General features: G+C 48.4%; 1 protein-coding gene across 1 annotated transcript in view; it reads left to right on the forward strand.

Annotated features, from left to right (window-relative positions):
• The window catches only part of LOC119953541, an 87,203-nt gene extending 69,754 nt beyond the window's left edge, over nucleotides 1-17,449 (forward strand). The window contains exons 9-11 of the mRNA XM_038777912.1: nucleotides 6,248-6,351; nucleotides 16,471-16,571; nucleotides 16,665-17,449. Coding sequence (XP_038633840.1) covers nucleotides 6,248-6,351; nucleotides 16,471-16,571; nucleotides 16,665-16,760 — 301 coding nt within the window. The 3' untranslated portion in view covers nucleotides 16,761-17,449. The remainder of the gene's footprint in view (nucleotides 1-6,247; nucleotides 6,352-16,470; nucleotides 16,572-16,664) is intronic.
• The last annotated feature ends 1,467 nt before the right edge of the window (nucleotides 17,450-18,916 follow it).

The raw sequence follows: 18,916 nt of genomic DNA on the forward strand, positions 1-18,916 counted from the left end.
CCCGGGCCAATGGTGCAGCGAGTCCTCTGCACCAATAGCAGCTAATTTCCAAGGTACTGTAATACCCCTAGTCATACTACCACATTCACCCCTTGTTGAAAAAGAAGCTGGGGGGGGGGGAGGAACCCGGGCATGAAGGGGCGGGGGGGGGGGTGTCCCGTGAGTATGTGAGACTGGTAATATGACTAGAGATGTTTAGGTCATACCGTTGCATCGATGGCTGCCCACTGACCCGTAACTTATGTGCAAAAGGAAAAATAACAACTATGTACAGTGTGCACAATTAGGGGGGGGAAAAATGGAGGAACAGGTAAAGAACAAAAGAAAAATCACAAGAGTCCATCCGCAGGCAGAGGTCCACCAGTAGGTCACATCAATTCAATCAGTCGAGTGGGCACCTTCGATGTCCTACTTGACGGTGCCGGCGACATCGGAGCGGTGGTCGTCCGTGGCTCCGGGAGCGACGATCTTGTTCCTGTGTCCGTACCCCTGGTCAGAGCTAGCGGGGACCAGGCCCGGGGGAGGGGGTTCCTGTCCGCTGAGTAGTGGGGGCGTCGGTGCTGGGGGCAGTGGTGGTCGGGGAGAGGGGTGGGGGGCTCCTGGTGTTAGGGGGTGTGGCCAAGATCCGGCGGGTGGCAGGTCCCGGAGGGAGACCCTGTCCTGCCGGCCGTCGGGATACTTCACATACGCGTATTGCAGATTTGCATGGAGTAGCTGGACTCTTTCGACCTACGGGTCAGACTTGTGCACCCGCACATGCTTCCGGAGCAGAATGGGCCCAGGGGTAGCCAGCTAGGTCAGGAGTGGGGCCCCTGAGGAAGACTTCCTGGGAAAAACAAGAAGACGTTCATGAGGCGTTTGGTTAGTTGCGGTACAGAGAAGTGACCGGATTGAGTGAAGGGCGTCTGGGAGGACCTCTTGCCAGTGGGAGACTGGGAGATTTCTGGAGCGTCGGGCCAGCAGGACGGTCTTCCAGACCGTACCGTTCTCCCTCTCGACGTGTCTGTTACCCCGGGGTTTGTAACTGGTCGTCCTGCTGGAGGCGATGCCCCTGCTGAGCAGGAATTGACGCAGCTCTTCACTCATAAATGTGGACCCCCAATCGCTATGAATGTATGCGGGGTAACCGAACAGGGAGAAGGTGGTGTGCAGGGCTTTGATAATGGTGGTCGTGGTCATGTCAGGGCAGGGGATGGCGAAAGGGAAACGGGAATATTTGTCAATCGCGTTGAGGAAGTATGTGCTGGAGGGGAGGGGACCTTTGAAGTCCATGCTAAGACGTTCAAAGGGGCGGGAAACCTTTATCAGATGCGCTTGTTCAGGGCGGTAGAAGTACAGCTTGCACTCCGCGCAGATGGCGCATTCCCTGGTCACTGTCCTGACCTCCTCGATGGAGTAGGGCAGGTTGCGGGTCTTTATGAAATGGAAAAAGCAGGTGACCCCCGGGTGGCAGAGGTCCGCGTGGAGGGTTCGGAGGCGGTCCACTTGTGCGTTGGCACAGGTGCCGCGGGACAGGGCATCGGGAGGCTCGTTTAGCTTACCAGGACGATACAAGATGTCGTAGTTGTACGTGGACATCTCGATCCTCCACCGCAAGATCTTATCGTTCTTTATCTTGCTCCTCTGTGCATTATCAAACATGAAAGCCACTGACAGTTGGTCTGTGAGGAGGGTAAATCTCCTGCCGGCCAGATAGTGCCTCCAATGTCGCACAGCTTTGACTATGGCCTGTGCTTCCTTTTCGACCGAGGAATGGCGGGTTTTGGAAGCGTGGAGGGTATGCGAGAAGAAGGCCACGGGTCTGCCCGCTTGGTTCAGGGTGGCTGCCAGAGCAACATCCGACACGTCGCTTTCGACTTGAAAGTGGAGGGACTCGTCGATAGCGCGCATCGTGGCCTTTGCAATATCTGCTTTGATGCGGCTAAAGGCCTGGCGGGCCTCCATAAACAGGGGAAAAGTGGTGGACTGGATGAGGGGGCGGGCTTTGTCGGCGTAATTGGGGACCCACTGGGCGTAATATGAAAAGAAGCCCAAACAGCGCTTGAGGGCTTTGAGGGAGTGGGGGAGGGGGAGCTCCATTAGGGGGCGCATGCGTTCGGGATCGGGGCCTATCACTCCGTTACGCACTACGTAGCCGAGTATGGCTAGGTCAGGTTAAGGAGTTTTGTTGTACGGAGGAAATATGCGGAGGTTGGTGTCGTGGTCCTGCTGGTCGTGGCCGCAGATGGTGACATTGTCGAGATACGGGAAGGTTGCCCGTAAACCGTGTTGGTCGACCATTCGGTCCATCTCCCTTTGGAAGACCGAGACCCCATTTGTGACACCGAAAGGAACCCTTAAAAAGTGGTAGAGTCGCCCGTCTGCTTCCAACGCAGTGTACTTGCGGTCACTCGCGCGGATGGGGAGCTGATGGTAGGCAGACTTAGGGTCCACCGTGGAAAAAACATTGTACTGCGCGATCCTGTTGACCAGGTCGGAGATATGTAGGAGAGGATACGCGTCCAGCTGCGTAAACCTGTTGATGGTCTAACTGTAGTCTATGACCATCCGATTTTTCTCCCCGGTCTTTACCACCAGCACTTGTGCTCGCCAGGGGCTGTTGCTAGCCTCGATAAACCCTTCCTTCAGAGGCCTTTGGACTTCGGACCTGATGAAGGTCCGGTCCTGGGCGCTGTACCGTCTGCTCCTGGTGGTGACAGGTTTGCAATCCAGGGTGAGGTTTGCAAACAAGGATGGGGGATCGACCTTGAGGGACGCAAGGCTGCAGACAGTAAGGGGGGGCATAGGGCCGCCAAATTTGAACGTTAAACTCTGGAGGTTGCACTGGAAATTTAACCCCAGGAGTGCTGCTGCGCAGAGGTGGGGAAGGACGAAGAGCTTATAGGCTTTAAACTCCCTCCCCTGGACCTTGAGGTCGGAAATGCAGCACCCTGTGATCTGGACCGAGTGCGAACCGGAGGCCAGAGCGATTCTTTGTTTTACCGGGTAAACGGGAAGTGCGCAGCATCTTACCATGGCGGGCTGGACGAAACTTTCTGTGCTCCCGGAGTCCAGCAGGCAGCTCGTCTCATGGCCGTTGAGAAGGATCTTCGTGGTCGCCGTGGACAGCATGCTGGGCCGTGACTGGTCCAATGTTACTGAGCCGAGTCGTGGCAGGAACTCCAAGTCGTCATCCGGCAGCGAGTGGTCACTTGCGGGGTCCTCGGTGCTGATCTAAGATGGCGGCCGCCGCCGGCCGCACGTGGTGGGGGGTGAACAAATTAGCGGTGCCCGGGGATCGCACGTGGAGTCGGGGGCACAAAATGGCGGCGCCCGGGGATCGCATGTGGCGTCGGGGGCCTAAAATGGCGGCGCCCGGGGATCACTTGTGGCGGTGGGAGGTGGAGGCAGCAAGGTCCGCGGGTCGCGCGGGGCCCATGAGGAGCGCGGGGGGGTACCCGTGGTCGCTGCTTGGGACTGCAGCGACCGCCTTGGACTGGCAAATGGCCGCAAAATGGCCCTTTTTGCCGCAGCCTTTACAGGTTGCGGTGCGGGCCGGGCAGCGCTGGCGGGAGTGCTTGGCCTGGCTGCAAAAGTAGTAGCGGGTCCCGTGGGTTTATCGGGGTGCCCTGTGGCGTAGGCCTGAGGGGGGTCCGGGTCTGCGGAGGTGAGGGGGGGCGCGTTCCATGCTGCCCAGGGGGCCGCCGTGCGGTCGGGAGCATACGCGCGGGCGTTGCGATTAGCGACATCTAGAGAGGAGGCGAGGGCCCGTGCCTCGGCGAGGCTTAAAGTTTCTTTCTCTAAGAGTCTCTGGCGGATCTGGGAAGATTGAATACCTGCAACGAAAGCGTTGATGCACCATCAATTGCACGCGAGGCGAGTGATTTACCAATGTCAGGCTTTAATTAACTAGAACACAGCCTGGCGATCGTCTACAGTGGAAAGGAACGATCGTCAGGCTTCTGAGCATTTATACCTCGTTGATAGAGGCGTGGTTAACTCAGCCTCTCGGCCAATCGGTCGAGAGGCACATGACCGACCAGGGCCAATGGTAAGCCGACGTTCTGGCCCAATGGCAGACGAGTATGCAGATCATATCATCACAAGCGTCTCTAATTAAAAGTTTGGTGTGTTCGGCCGCAGAAACTTGTGGGCAGGCGCAGTTTCTCCCCAGAACAAGGAGGGCCCGGTAGAATTCGTCTAAAGACTCACCAGGGAATTGCTGTCTCGTGGCCAGCAAGTGCCGTGCGTAGACCTGGTTGACCGGCCAGATGAAATGTCCCTTAAGCAAGTCCATGGCTTCGTCATAGTCTGTTGTGTCCTCTATGAGCGTATACACGGCGGTGCTTACGCACGAGTGGAGGATATGCAGATTTTATTCCCTCGTCGGGCTGTTTTAGGCTGTGCTCAAGTAACTATTGAAACACGCCAGCCAGTGTTTAAATGCTGCTGTTACATTTGCTGCGTGCGGGCTGAGTCGAAGGCACTCTGGCTTGATTCGAAGCTCCATCCTTTAAAAACTTGTGCATTAAATTGATGCACCATCAATTGGACACGAGACGAAGATGAGATCCAAACGATAGGCTTTAATGCACAAGATGTGTGCCCAGCAGCAGACGTACAGAAGAATGACCGACTACCGGGAAGCACGGGTTCTTATATCCCACCTTGTAGGCGGAGCTACCTACCTCTCAGTGAGTCCTCTGCACCAATAGCAGCTCACTTCCAAGGTACCGTAATACCCCTAGTCATACTACCACACCAGTATCATCCTCTAAGGGAATAGTGTTTCCCTGGCATGGAACTGTGAGACCACCTCGGACTCCCAACTTCGAGGGCAGGTCTTCTGTGAGTCATCATGGTGGCTGCAGTGAGCGTGTGGTTAGTGAAACACTTAAAAACATCTCCAGCTGCCAAGCTCCTCAGCGCTGACGCTGGCCCCAGCGGTTAATATGCCCGCTGGGTCAGGAATTGTTCTGAATTTGCGCTAGCAGAGAGCTGGTACATTTGCATGTCCTGATTCGTTTTCTGAATAGTTTAGCACAGTGGGCTAAATAGCTGCTTGTAAGGCAGACCAAGGAAGGCCAGCAGCGCGGGTTCAATTCCCGTACCAGCCTCCCCGAACAGGCGCTGGAATGTGGCGACTAGGGGCTTTTCACAGTAACTTCATTTGAAGCCTACTTGTGACAATAAGCGATTTTCATTTCATTTCATTTCATTCAACTGAAACACGAACCTCACACAATTCAGCCCCGGGAATCTACCAAACAGAATCCTGCCCAATATACCTTGGACTGGATTCTCTGAATCTGGGGCTATGTCCCCATGCCGGCGTGAGAATAGTGGCGTTTTACGCCAGAAAAAATGGCGCAAACCGGCACCGAATCCTCGTTTTGCCGGGGGCCAGCATGCCGGCAGCGTACAGCACCCGGCACTAGCTGCTGATACGGTCCAGAGAATTGATGGGTCCATGATCGTGCATGCGCACGGCGGCGGCCTAAAGCGGCCATGCCGTGCTCCATGGCGGAGGCCGCACGCTGACCCAGCCCGTTAAATAGTGCCCCCACCCCATGGCCGGCTCATGCGCCCCGGACTACCCCCCCCCCACAATGCCCCCAGCCGCGAATAATGTCCCTCCTGCCCACAGGTCGGCCCTCCCTTGACTGTGGCGGTGCTCGACTGAGTCCGCAGCCGCCCCCGCCGAGTTCCTGACGGGTGAGACCATGAGAGATCCATGCCGTCGGGAACTCGGCCGGTCAGGGGCGGAGCATCGGGGGGCGGGCTTCAGGCAACGTCCTGAAGCCGTCGCTACGTGGCGTGGCGTACCCCTAGAGTACGCCGTTTTAGGGGGGGCATCGCATCGCAAAAACAGCACAGCCCCCGATTCTGTCATAAACTTGGATTCTCCGGCCGATCGTTGAACGTGATTTCGGAGGCGGTGGCCAGAGAATCCAGACCCTTTTCTTTCAATTTGATATCATTCTTCACTTTCTTAATTAACCACAGATGGTGTATTCTTCCCAGAGAGTCTTTCGTTATTAATGGAATACATCTTTGTTGAGAGTTAGAAAATATTACCTCAAATGTGTACCGCTGCTTTTCTCCCACCTAATCTTTTAAACTGTTTTCCTTTAGCGAGCTCTGTCTTCATACCCTTGTCATTGTCTTTATTTAACTTTATGACACTGGTTTTGGAGTCACATTTCTCACCCAGAACTGAATATGAAATTCTTCAAAATTAATGTTTTGTTTTGTTTTTCTATTTCAGGCCCGACATTGCAGAGAATTTATATGCCATATCATTTTATTACTATGGCTCAATCGGTTGCCTGAGTACAGTTCTCGTAGGATTGATAATCAGCATGCTCACTGGTAAGTTAAATTAAAAATGTAAATTGTGGCAAGTCAGCAACGAGGTTTAGGCTACATTTGTACTCATTGACTTCAATCACATAAATGTTACGGTGCAGGAGGCCATTCAGTCCATTGTGGCTGTACCGGCTCTCCAAATGAGCATTATAACTTAAGACCATCAGACATAGGAGCAGAATTAGGCCACTCGGCCCATCGAGTCTGCTCCGCCATTCAATCATGGCTGATATTTTTCTCATCTTCATTCTCCCGCCTTCTCCTTACATATTGGGCTGCATTATTTCGCCCCTCCCGCTACAAGATCGCCACGGGACAAAGGAGAAGGCCATTGACCTCGGGCAGGATTCTCCGGTCGGTAGGTGAACCTGGCTGGAGAATCCCGCTCATTGTTTCTATTATAATAATCATCGAATAATAATCACCTGTTGAATGTCTCGATTGAACCTGCCTCCACCAAACTTCTACGTAGTGCATTCCAGAACCAATCCACTTGCAGTGTTTCACCTCACATTTGTTTCTTTTGTAAATCAGTTTAAATCTGTGCCCTCTCGTTCTTAGACCATAAAACCAGAAGACATAGTAGCAGAATTAGGCTAATCGGCCCACCGAGTCTGCTCCGCTATTCAATCATGGCTGATATTTTTCTCATCCTCATTCTCCTGCCTTCTCATAACCCCTGATCCCCTTATTAATCAAGAACCTATCTATCTCTGTCTTAAAGACACTCAGTGATTTGGCCTCCACAGCCTTCTGTGGCAAAGAGTTCCACAGATTCACCACCCTCTGGCTGAAGAAATTCCTCCTCATCTCTGTTTTATACGATTGTCCCTTTAGTCTGAGATTTTGTCCTTTGCTTCTAGTTTTTCCTACAAGTGGAAACATCCTCTCCACGTGCACTCTATCCAGGCCTCGCAGTATCCTGTAAGTTTCAAGAAGATCCCCCCCTCGTCCTTCTAAACTCCAAAGAGTACAGACCCAGAGTCCTCAACCGTTCCTCATACGACAACCTTCTTGATCCTTTTATGAGCAGGAACAGTTTGCCCCTGTCTACTCTGTCGAGCCCCCTCATGATTATTTTTTTTTAAATTTAGAGTAACCAATTATTTTTTCCAATTAAGGGGCAATTTAGAGTGGCCAATCTACCTATCCTGCACATCTTTGGGTTGTGGGGGTGAAACCCACGCAGAGCCCCCTCATGATATTGAACATCTCTATCAAATCTCCTCTTGGCCTTCTTCTCTCTAAGGTGAACAGTCCCAACCTCTGCAATCTATCCACATAGCTTAAGTTTCTCATACCTGGAACCATTCTTGTCAACCTCTTCTGCACTCTCTCTCCAATGTGTTAACATTCTTCCTATATTGTGACATCCAGAACTGAACACAGAACTCCAGCTAAGTCTAACTAGTGTCTTGTATAAGTTCATCATAAGTTCCATGTACTCTATGGTCCTACTAATAAAACCTAGGATACTAAATCCTTTATTAACATAGAAACAAACAAAATAGAAGCTGAAGTAGGCCACTTGGCCCTTCGAGCCTGCTCCACTACTCATTACAATCATGGCTCATTATCCAACTCCGTAACCTGTACCCGCTTTCCCCCCATATCCTTTGATCCCATTAGCCCCAAGAACTATATCTAACTCTTCTCCACTGCTCTCTCCACCTGTCCTGCACCTTCACAGATCCATGCATCCCCTGAAGAATTTTACCCCTTATTTATATGATATGTCCATATTCTTCATGAAAATGAATCACCTCAGACACCTCCGCTTTGAACTTCATATTTTTAAAATTCAGTTACAGGATGTGGGTGTCACTTGTTAGGCCAGCATTTATTGACCATTCCTAGTTGCCTTTGAGAAGTTGCTGGTGAGCTGCTGGTTTGACTCGCTACAGTCCCTGAGGTGTAGGTACACCCACAGTGCTATCAGGGAGGGAATTTCAGGGTATTGATCCAGCAACAGTGAAGGAATGGCAATACATTTCATTCATCCAGGCAAGTGTATTTTATGGAATATTCCATCACACTCCTGACTTGTGCCTTGTAGATGGTGGACAGGCTCTGGGGAGTCAGGAGGTGATTTACTCGCCACAAGATTCTGAGCCTTTGACCTGCTGTTGTAGCCACAGTATTTATATGAAATGAAATGAAAATCGCTTATTGTCACGAGTAGACTTCAATGAAGTTACTGTGAAAAGCCCCTAGTCGCCACATTCCAGAGCCTGTTCAGGAAGGCTGTTACGGGAATCGAACCATGCTGCTGGCTCGTCCTGTTAAATTTCTCATCAATGGTAACTCCCAGGATGTTGCTAGTAGGAGATTCAACAATTTACTGTTAAATCTATTTTATTACAAATATGTATCAAAACAGATTACAGCAAATAAACGCCCAGGAAACATATTTCCCAGCAATCAACTACACAGTCTGTACAGTTTCTTTCCCTTTTTCACCACCCCACCTCCCCTCTCGTGATGAACAGCTCCTGAAATACAGTCACAAACAACAAAGCTCCCAGCAGAAAGTGAAATATGAAAAACAGTGAGACAGCGAATAGTTTAGTCAAAGTATAGATTGATTCCGGAAAGAGAGAGAGAGAAAGAGAGAGAGATGGCCGAAAATCCATCACAGTTATACCAAATCATATTAGACTTTAGCCATCTATCTACACCCCAATGTAATTCTAATTGGTTTGGATTAACATCAAATGAGTTTGATTTGAGGGTTAGTTGTCACTCGTTAATAGGCAACATTAACCTCAAATGTATTCTTGTATGAGCTATGGAATGTGATTTGGCTTCCTTATCGCAAACTGCTTGAACTGGATTCTTGCTGAGGACAATAGTGACATTATGTTGCTGTGCCGTTGCCATGGAGTCTGCGCTGTCCTTGGTCACTTTATCTTGCAAATGTATTTGTTAGCTGAATAAGAAAACTGTTTTAATCTATCGGTTTCTGTGTTCTGCTAAAGCTATGTTTTGAAATGCTGACTGTGTTTTGAAATGACCTGAGGTTATGAGTGAGTTTTAAAATGGTATTTAATAGACTAGGGGCTTAATGCTAAATAGCTATCTTTTACCTATAGAAAATAGCTGGCTTCTACAGAGCCCCTTAACTCATACTTTATCAGGAAGTCGTACAGGTCACCCAACCAAGCCTCTACCCCCGGTGGCGATGCTGACCGCCACTCCAGTAAAATTCACCTCCGTGCATTCAGAGGCGAAGGCCATGACATCAGCCTTCCTCCTCTCCATGAGCTCCGACTTCTCTGAAACCCCAAATATCGCCACCAAAGTGTCCGGATCCACCTCTTCCTCCACTATCCTGGCTAAGGCCGCGAACAGAATCTTTTCAATTTTGGTGTGATATGGTCAGAAATGATGTGGAGATGCCGGCGTTGGACTGGGGTGAGCACAGTAAGAAGTCTTACAACACCAGGTTAAAGTCCAACAGGTTTGTTTCAAACACGAGCTTTCGGAGCACTGCTCCTTCCATTCACCTGAGGAAGGAGCAGTGCCCCGAAAGCTAGTGATTCGAAACAAACCATTGGATATATGGATGTATTCAATGGACCATATAATATCAGTAAATGTGGTTGACGAGAGACCTCCGGATGAATAGTTCTTCATCGATCTCATTGCAACCAAGGACCAGAAGAGTCTGACCAAAAAAGATGAAGGCACAATTTCAAAAAGAATGAAGCTAGTAAGAAATCGCCAGAAACCATCAAAACCAGATGGAAATCGATGGTGTTCTGAAATAACTCATTATTACAATGCGACTTTGACATTAAGACGAGGGCTAACCTCAGTCAGTCTGCCTTTCACAAGCTGGACACACAGCTGAAAGTCGCTGATCGTCCGGGACTGTTGGTATAATGATAATAATCTTTCTTTATTGTCACAAGTTGGCTTACATCGACACTGCAATGAAGTTACTGTGAAAAGCCCCTAGTCGCCATCTTTGACTCCTGTTCGGGTACAGAGGGAGAATTCAGATTGTCCAATTCACCTACAAGCACGTATTTCGGGACTTGTGGGAGGAAACCGGAGCACCCGGAAGAAATGCATGCAGACACAGGGAGAACATGCAGACTCCACAGGTAGTGACCCAAGCCTCAAATCGAACCTGGGACCTTGGCTATGAAGCATCAGTGTTGCAAAAGATGGAGACTTCTCGGTGAATGTGAACATGAGCTCTCTGTGAACGACATGAGGTACATGTCACTGTTTTATATTATGGACATGTAAATTGAGTCGATCAAAGGAGTGGTTGTATGTGAATTCCTGAACTTAGTGACTATTACAGATCCCTACACAATATCATAATGTGCACATTTGATGAGGATTCAGAGGAAGTCCAGGCGGAGGACGACAAATCACACAAGCAGATGGAAGAGCTAGAGAACATTTCACATTTCGGGTTAACAGTCTTCGAGAAGGTGTCTGGGCTCAGTGGCAGGATACAGGAGCATGACGAACCCATATTGAAGCATCTACAAGATGTGAATGTTAATTGTTCAGAGCATGAGATGCCGAGGAGCTTCACTCTGGAGTTTAAGTTCAAGCCCAATGAGTATTTCACAAATGAGGTGATTACGAAAGTATACTAGATGGACTCATAGCCTGACAAGCTTGAATCTTCATTCTTTGATGAACTAGAAATCAATTACAGGCTGTAAAATCGACTGGAGGAGAGCAAAATTGTCACATTGAAAACAATTAAAACCGGCCGAAGCACAAAGGTCAAAGCACTCGCAGAATGGTTAAGAAAACTGTACCAAATGAACCATTCTTTAATTTCTTCAGTCCTCCTGAAGTACCACAGCCTGGAATGTTAAATAATGGAAGCGAAACCCAAAGCAGACTTTGAAATTGGCTGCCTCCTGCGTGAACACATAATTCCATGTGTAATGTTTGTATTTTATGGGATAAATTATTGCTGAATCCGACGTTGAGTACTACAAAGATATATATGATGATTTTGAAGATGATGCGGAAAGTAATTGCGTGGAAGGTGAGCCAACCAATATGAAATGCTCGTAAATCTCTTTCACAGGAGCAATGATGGGCCTGATGAAAAAGCCCAAGAAGTTCTACTCCGGTGGTTTGGCGGGAGTGACGAGGTGGTCATGAGGGACACCCAGACCACCCTGGACACTGGGAAGGGCGGGAGCTCTGAGATGGCACACTCCAAAATAAAAACTGAGGTCGCAGTGGCTGATACCTCGGCAGTCCAGTTACTGAACAAGCTAGAAACAGAAGGCATCACACCAATCTTGGAAAAGTTTGCTCCAGAGGAACTTGGCGAATCGTTTCAGGCCTCTGAAATGGTTCCGGTAGTTGACTCCCTGATCCTCGAGGATACTGAGGATGAGTGGGAAGATATTTATGATTTGGGCTCTGATGTTGAAGAGAATGACAACTCCGAGAGTGAATCAGCGGAGGAGCTGATGACTATCTCAAGCTGATGACAATGCAGCTCAAGGGTCACACATATATTCTCGAACAAGACCAGGATGACCCGACAGCAGGGTCATCAGATCCGGAGAGTAATTTCCAGTGATGAGGAGCCATTGAGCGTTGCTCCAGCGAGCCAAGAAGGGGCGGCACCTGTTGCCATAGATCTAACCTCCACCCAGGCACCAGAAAGCGAAGCGCTCCAACATCCAGTTGAGGCCGCAGAATTGAACATGGTCACACAACCCAGGCTCCACCTGAGCACCCGCATACTTCCGAGCACAGGGTGCAGACCAGCACTGAACCAGGAGCTGCCGAGCTCAAACATAAAAAGAAAAAAATTCGCAAACTAATTGTTCAAACAAGAAGGAGGAAGATCAGAAGACTGGGGGAGCTAGATCATCCCACTGACAAAAGTAAAAGAGAAGAAGGTGAGGCCACGATTGACGAGCCAGAGACAGAAGAGACAGAAAACGTACAGCGATGCAGCACACAGCGTTGTAAAAAAAAAAGAAGCTGATGATGCACATGTGGCAATCACAGATGCATGCCTTCCAAAGGGACAGAGTAAAGAGGATACGAAGCAAGAGACTGGCACGTAAACAAGTCTTTGAAAAGGCTGGCAACTGGCCAAAGCAACAGGGGTGATCCCGTGAGGGACAGACACTGACCAGACATATGTTTATGGAAACACGAGTTAAACCTGTTATAATGTTTATGCTTGTTACTAATGTATGGAAGTAATCATGTTTATAAACAAACTTCAATATCTCCGAAAGAAGGGGGATGTGGTGATATACCTGGAGAAAGTGTATATAGTTGATGTGCGACCTCCAACCAGCAGGAGGCGGTACAGATCCACCATACGGTCTCGGACAGTGGTCATGGTACAAGGCACACTGATATAAGTCAGGGGAGATCCGGTGATCCAAGAAGATTGTAACACCTACATTAGGACAGTCGTGCATCGGGGTAGTTCCAGGGGCGTCTTGAGAAACTCCATAACTTGCGCTGTATCTGGTGTTACCTTACCATGTGTACATTAATAAAAATCCTGGTTTAGAGAAGTCACCTTGCTAGACAACGAACACAACACAGTCCTTCCTGCAACCTTCCCTGAATACCCCCAGGCTTCAATGACTGCAGTCCCTGTCCCCACCACACTCCCGTTCACTAGCCAAACTTTATTTGCTAATGTGGTGACCCTCCTCCACACCACATCCTCAGCAACTCGGCCCCACGTACCCAAACACCTACCTCACTCACACCGAGAAACGGAATGGAACTGCAACAAGAAGGAAAAACTCAGAACACATGTAAATAACACCCCCCCCCCCAATTTAAGAGTCAGAAATAAAACCCCAAACAAATAGAAAATCCTCAATAAGAGAAAACAATCCCCGTCTCCACCAACAAGTCCAAGTCCCAACTCTCATCTCAGTCCCAGTCCTTTAGCCTTAACGGACGCCTTCGCTGTCTACACCATCTCAGAATAAAAGTGCTTAGAGTTGTGAGTCACTCTCAGCTTCGCTGGGTAGACCACTCCACATCTCATTCCGCTACTGTACAATGCCGCCTTCACCTGTCCAAAGGCCGGCCACCTTCTCGCCAACTCCGCCATCAGATCTTGGTATATGCGCATACCAACACCCTCCCATTTCACATCTCGTCTCTGCTTCGGCCAGCTCAAAACCTTTTCCTTCACGTGGTAACTGTGGAAGCAGACCATAACCGCCCTTGATGGCTCATTCGGTTTAGGCTTCGGCCTGAGTGAACGATGTGCCCTGTCCAACTCGTAGTGGGAGGGTTCTTCCCCCTCTCCCATCAACTCAACAAACATCTTTGCATCCAGTCAACCTTGGGCCCTCCACCCCCTTGGGCAGGCCCACGATTCTCAAATTTTGACTCCTCGGCCTGTTCTCCAGGTCTCTCACCTTGACTCTGAGCCCTTTGTTGACCTCCACCACCCTCTGGAGTTCCTCATCCATCGAGGTGAACTGGTCGCTGTGCTGTGACAGTGCCTCCTCCACCCACTTCAACTTCTCTCTTTGCTCTCGCACCTCGACCGGCATCTTCATCACTGTCGCCTTTACCGGGGCAATAGCTTCCTCCGCCCAGTCTTTAAGCAAAGCTGTCATCTCCCTCTGAAGCACCTCCAAATGCTTGGCAACAGCCTTTCAAACTCCACCACAGCATCTATTGTTCCTCCTGGATGGGGGTCACAACTGATAGTCACATAAACTACATATGCTGTTAATTATTGTCACACAAATTAATCCTTAACCCTTAATAAAACTATCCCACAGACTAAAAATCAATAAATGTCAGACAGACTTTAATTCAGCAAGTGATAACTGTTACTCAACTCACAAATTTGACTCGCGTGTCATCGTAATCACAACAGCTGACTAAGTTTTCTTGAAGGTTGCCTTACTGGTCATCAAGTCCTTGACTTAGGGTAATCTTCTGTGATGGTTGTTCCCAGGGTTTCTCTGATGAAGCTTTGAATCCCTGCTTCTTTATACGATTTCTTCCAGATTTTTGAAGGTTCGATGTTGTCAGTTTTATGACCCTCTGGTTGCCGAGGTTGTATTTTACAGATCTAGTAAAGAGGATCCATTTGTTCCATTTTGCCATAACGCAGTTTGCAGTTAACAGTTTCTGTGACTACAAAGGTTGTCTGGTTCCTTTGCTCAAGATCTGTTATTGTCACCTGGTTTCAATCATACTCTTGCTTTCTTTGACACTGTTGGGCTGGATTCTCTGCTGGTGGGATTCTCCATTGCACCGGCAGCACACCCACACCCGGGGATTTCCCGATGGTGCGGTGCTGCATCCGATGGGAAACTCCATTGGCCGGCTGGCAGGATGGAGAATCCCGCTGCCGGCAGGGACGTGCCGCATCAAAAAACTGGTGCGGCGGGACGGGGAATCCCGCCCATTATCTGCTTCATCACATAGTTGCTAATGATCTCCTTTGAGGCCCGGGCCTCCTGCTGTGCTGCATCTTGTTGGAGAAACAGCATTTCCAAAAAGTCTCCAGAAAGCCTCTGTGATTTCTTTTGTAGCTTTGTTACTTGGCCACATTTGCCATCAGGCTACGGTGCCTCTTGTAACTTGGCCAGTAGGTTTAGGACCAGGGCTACATTTCATTAAAATTTTCAGTCCATGAGAAATAGATAGAGCAAAACTATTTCTGCTGATTGAGAAGTCTGAGACGAGGGGCCATAATATAAAAATTAGAGCCAGACTTTTCAGGTGTCAAATGAAGAAATACATTTACACACAGAGGGTGGTGGATATTTTGTACTTTCTTCTGCAAATGGCAATTGATGGCAATCAATTGATAATTTTAAATGAGTTGAGACTTCTGTTAGTTAAAGGCATTACTATTTCTGGGACAAAGGGAGGTACATGGAGTGAAGTCGAAGATTAACCATGGTCTCGGTGAATGGAAGAACAGGCTTGAGGGGCTGAATTACCCCTTTATGTTTCTTTATTCCCAAGTTCCTGTAGCAACTCACCAAGGCTTCTTCATCAGTACTGCATGAGATTTTATCCTCTGCTACCTAAAAGGATAGGAGTAACATGTGCTTGGGAATACCATCATTTTCAAATTCCCTCCAAGTCTCTCTCACTCCTGCCTTGGACATATATCGCTGTCGCTAAGTTAAAAATCTGTAATTCCTTACTTAACACCTCTGTGAAGTATCTCCTCCGCACAGAGAGCAGCGAGCCAAAAAGATGGCTCAGCCACACCTCCTCAATTAGGGCAGCTAAGGATGGGTATGCTAGTGATGCCCATAATGCAAGGATGAATGAAAAAAAAAAATTTCTGATAAATTTAGAGTACCCAATTCATTTTTTCCAATTAAGGGGCAGTTGAGTGTGACCAATCCTCCTACCCTGCACATCTTTGGGTTGTGGGGGCGAAACCCACGCAAAGACGGGGAGAATGTGCAAACCCCACACGGACAGTGACCCAGAGCCGGGATTGAACCTGGGACCTCGGCACCGTGAGGCAGCAGGGTTAACCCACCATGCTGCCAGGATGAATGAAAGAATAATTGTGAATTGCTTTAGATTGTGCGAGGAAATGAACATAGAAGGAAGCTATTCAGCCCTTTGAGCTAGCTCTTTAGTTGAACTGTCCATTTAGATCCATTTCCTTCCCCTTTCCCCATAGCAGCATGGTTTTTCCACTTCAAATATTTATACTGTTTCCATCACTCTTTCAGGCATTACATTCCAGATCATCATTAAAAAATTGTCAGAAAACATTGTTCCCATATGTATTTTCTGGTTCTTTTATCAATCACCTTGAATTTGTGTTCTTTGGTTACCAACTTTCTGCTGCTGAATCCATTTTCTCTTATTCATGGCTTTGAACACCTCCATTAAATCTGTTCTAATGTGAAGAACTCAGTCGTTGCACATAACTTAATTCTCAATCCATCGAGCCATTCTGGTAAATCCCCTCAACCTCTTCAAGATCTTCAGATTCTACCTAAAGTGTGGTTCCCAGAATTGAAGAAAGTACTCCAGCTGGCACTGAACCAGTGTTTTATGAAGAAGCTATAGATCTCAGTCTTTGTAGTTATTGGAAATATTACAATAAATCCAATGTTGCATTGTGTTTTTAACTGTCTGATGCAGGTGGAACTGAAAATGTGGACCCTTGTCTGATTGCTCCCATAGTACACACCATTTACAAATACGTTTTCAAGAACAAACTAAACGCATCAATCCCAGAGACAGTAAGATACTTATAAGACAATTAATTATATTTGCAGATGTACCACTCTGGAATTAATTCATATTAATCATTCTCTTTTCTTTCTTTCACGTAGAGTGACAACTTGATAACTATACCTGTGCTCAAACAAAGTTCCAAAGGCAGTGTGGACTCACCAGTTTTAAATCCTATAAAATCAACCAGAATATAATATTGTTTATGGAAAATTGTCTGTGATAATATATCACTAAATTCCTCTGAATTAAGTTTTTTAACAAATTGTCAGATTCTACCAAGTCGATGTTAATTATCTCTGTGCTTGTAGTTATGTAAAACTTGCCTTCTGTTTTGCGCACCTGCCAACCCCACTTCCAATGGCTACTACTCTCTTTACAGCCATTGTCAGACTGTGCATCTATAACCTTCATGCATGTAGTGAAAATCAATACCTGAACAAGCTCCATGTAGATCGGTAGCAATGAAATTGCTTCATTCCAGCTGAACCTACCCCACCCAACCTGCCTGGGGCTCTTGCTTTTGTTTTGTAACTACCTCCTCCTTTGCTGCCAACATTTTTTATCATTCATTCATGGGATGTACACATTGCTGTCTCGGCCAGCCTTTATCGGTCATCCCTAATTGCCTTTGAGAAGGGGGAATGGTTGCTTTGGAGTTTATAGTTTAGTTGCATTCAAGACTGGATTCTTCAGTTTGGGTCTCCCAAGAGGGTAAACCTGATTTCTGTCTCAGTCATAGATTTTGACGCATATGCCACCACCAGCAAATCGCCACCTGCACGCTATCGCAGAAGCATCAATACCGTCCTAAGACACATCAGTGGAAATCTTGGTCTTTTTTTTCCAATTAAGGGGCAATTTCGCGTGGCCAATCCACCAACCCTGCACATCTTTGGATTGTGGGGGTGAAACCCACGCAGACACGGGGAGAATGTGCAAACTCCACACAGACAGTGACCCAGAGCCAGGATTCAAACCCAGGTTCTCAGCGCCATAGTCCCAGTGCTAGCCACTGCGCCATGTTAAATCTTGGTCTTCTTAATCAAGTCAAAGAATGCAAGAACAGGCGCTGTCGTTAGTGAGACGCACGGCTCTTTCCACCCCTACTCACTGAAAAACAGTGGGCTGGATTCTCCGTAGCCCAACGGTGAAATCGTGTCGGTGATTGGCTGCGTAGAATGGATTCCGACGCTAGAAACGGGACCGGTGCCGGTTTAACGCCAGTCCGCCATGCTCTGTCCCCTCCAAATCGATGTCATTGCGACATGCACCGCACGCCATTTCAACGCCATTGGCTGGCCCACCCATGATGCTCCGCCACCGATGGGCCGGAGTTCTGACGGCACTGGCCACATGTGGTCCCAGCAGTTGGGAACTCGGCATGTCGGCTGCAGAGAATGCTCAGCGCCGCCACACTCATCCAGGGTCCATGGTGCTGGCCTTGGGGGGCTTCTGCAAGGGCTGGGGGGACTGGTGGGGTGTTTCCAGCGGGTGGGCTATCGGGTTGCGGTTCGTGGGTTAGGGCTTGAGCACGGCCGGCGCCATGTTTTACTGCGCGACCAGTGAAGGTCGTCAGCCCTGCACATGCGCAGCCTGGGACCCGGCTATTCTCTGGCTGTTTTCAGCGTGACCCATGGGACTTTCACGCAGTGCAGGTACTAGACCCTCACCAGTATCAATTAGGGGTTCGTGCGATTTTCCAGACATGATATTCCCACGGATTCTCCATTCGTGTCGGCACTAAGCCTCAGAAACAGAGAATCCAGCCCAACATCTTTTCTTTTGCTTTGTTTGTCCCTTGTTCCGCACTGTAACCAATCAAGTGATTGTTGATATACATTCGTCGATGTACTTTGTCAATTATTCTTTTTGTCTCCTGTGTACGTACCGTGGACGTTCTATTGGCCACAGAAAAATACTTTTCACTGTACTTCGGTACATGTGACAATAAATCAATCAATCAATTATGGATTCCTAAGCTGGGAGGTCTTGGAGAAAAGGTTAGGAATAAATTTTCCCACAAAGTTAATCATTCCCAGTATGCACAAGATGCCCTTTTTGTCCATGGGCAGTGGCATCTGAAAAATTGCCTTTGATTTTTTTCATGAACTGGCTGCACACCTTTTACCGAGAGCCTATCTCCCAAAAAAAGTAATTATGTCAACGCCGACTTGACATTTAGCCTGATCGAGTTTGAGGCCATTCTTGCTGACTCGTTGGAGGACTTGAAACAGCCTTCTGGCAGTCTCTTCTCGCGTGGATCCCCAGATTATGATGTTGTCCGCGTACCCGGTAATCTTTCCACTACATGTTCCATGGCCTGATGAAAGATTTCAGACGCTGAGATGAT

The sequence above is a fragment of the Scyliorhinus canicula genome, chromosome 18 (assembly GCF_902713615.1).
Source record: "Scyliorhinus canicula chromosome 18, sScyCan1.1, whole genome shotgun sequence".
Lineage (NCBI taxonomy): Eukaryota > Metazoa > Chordata > Chondrichthyes > Carcharhiniformes > Scyliorhinidae > Scyliorhinus > Scyliorhinus canicula.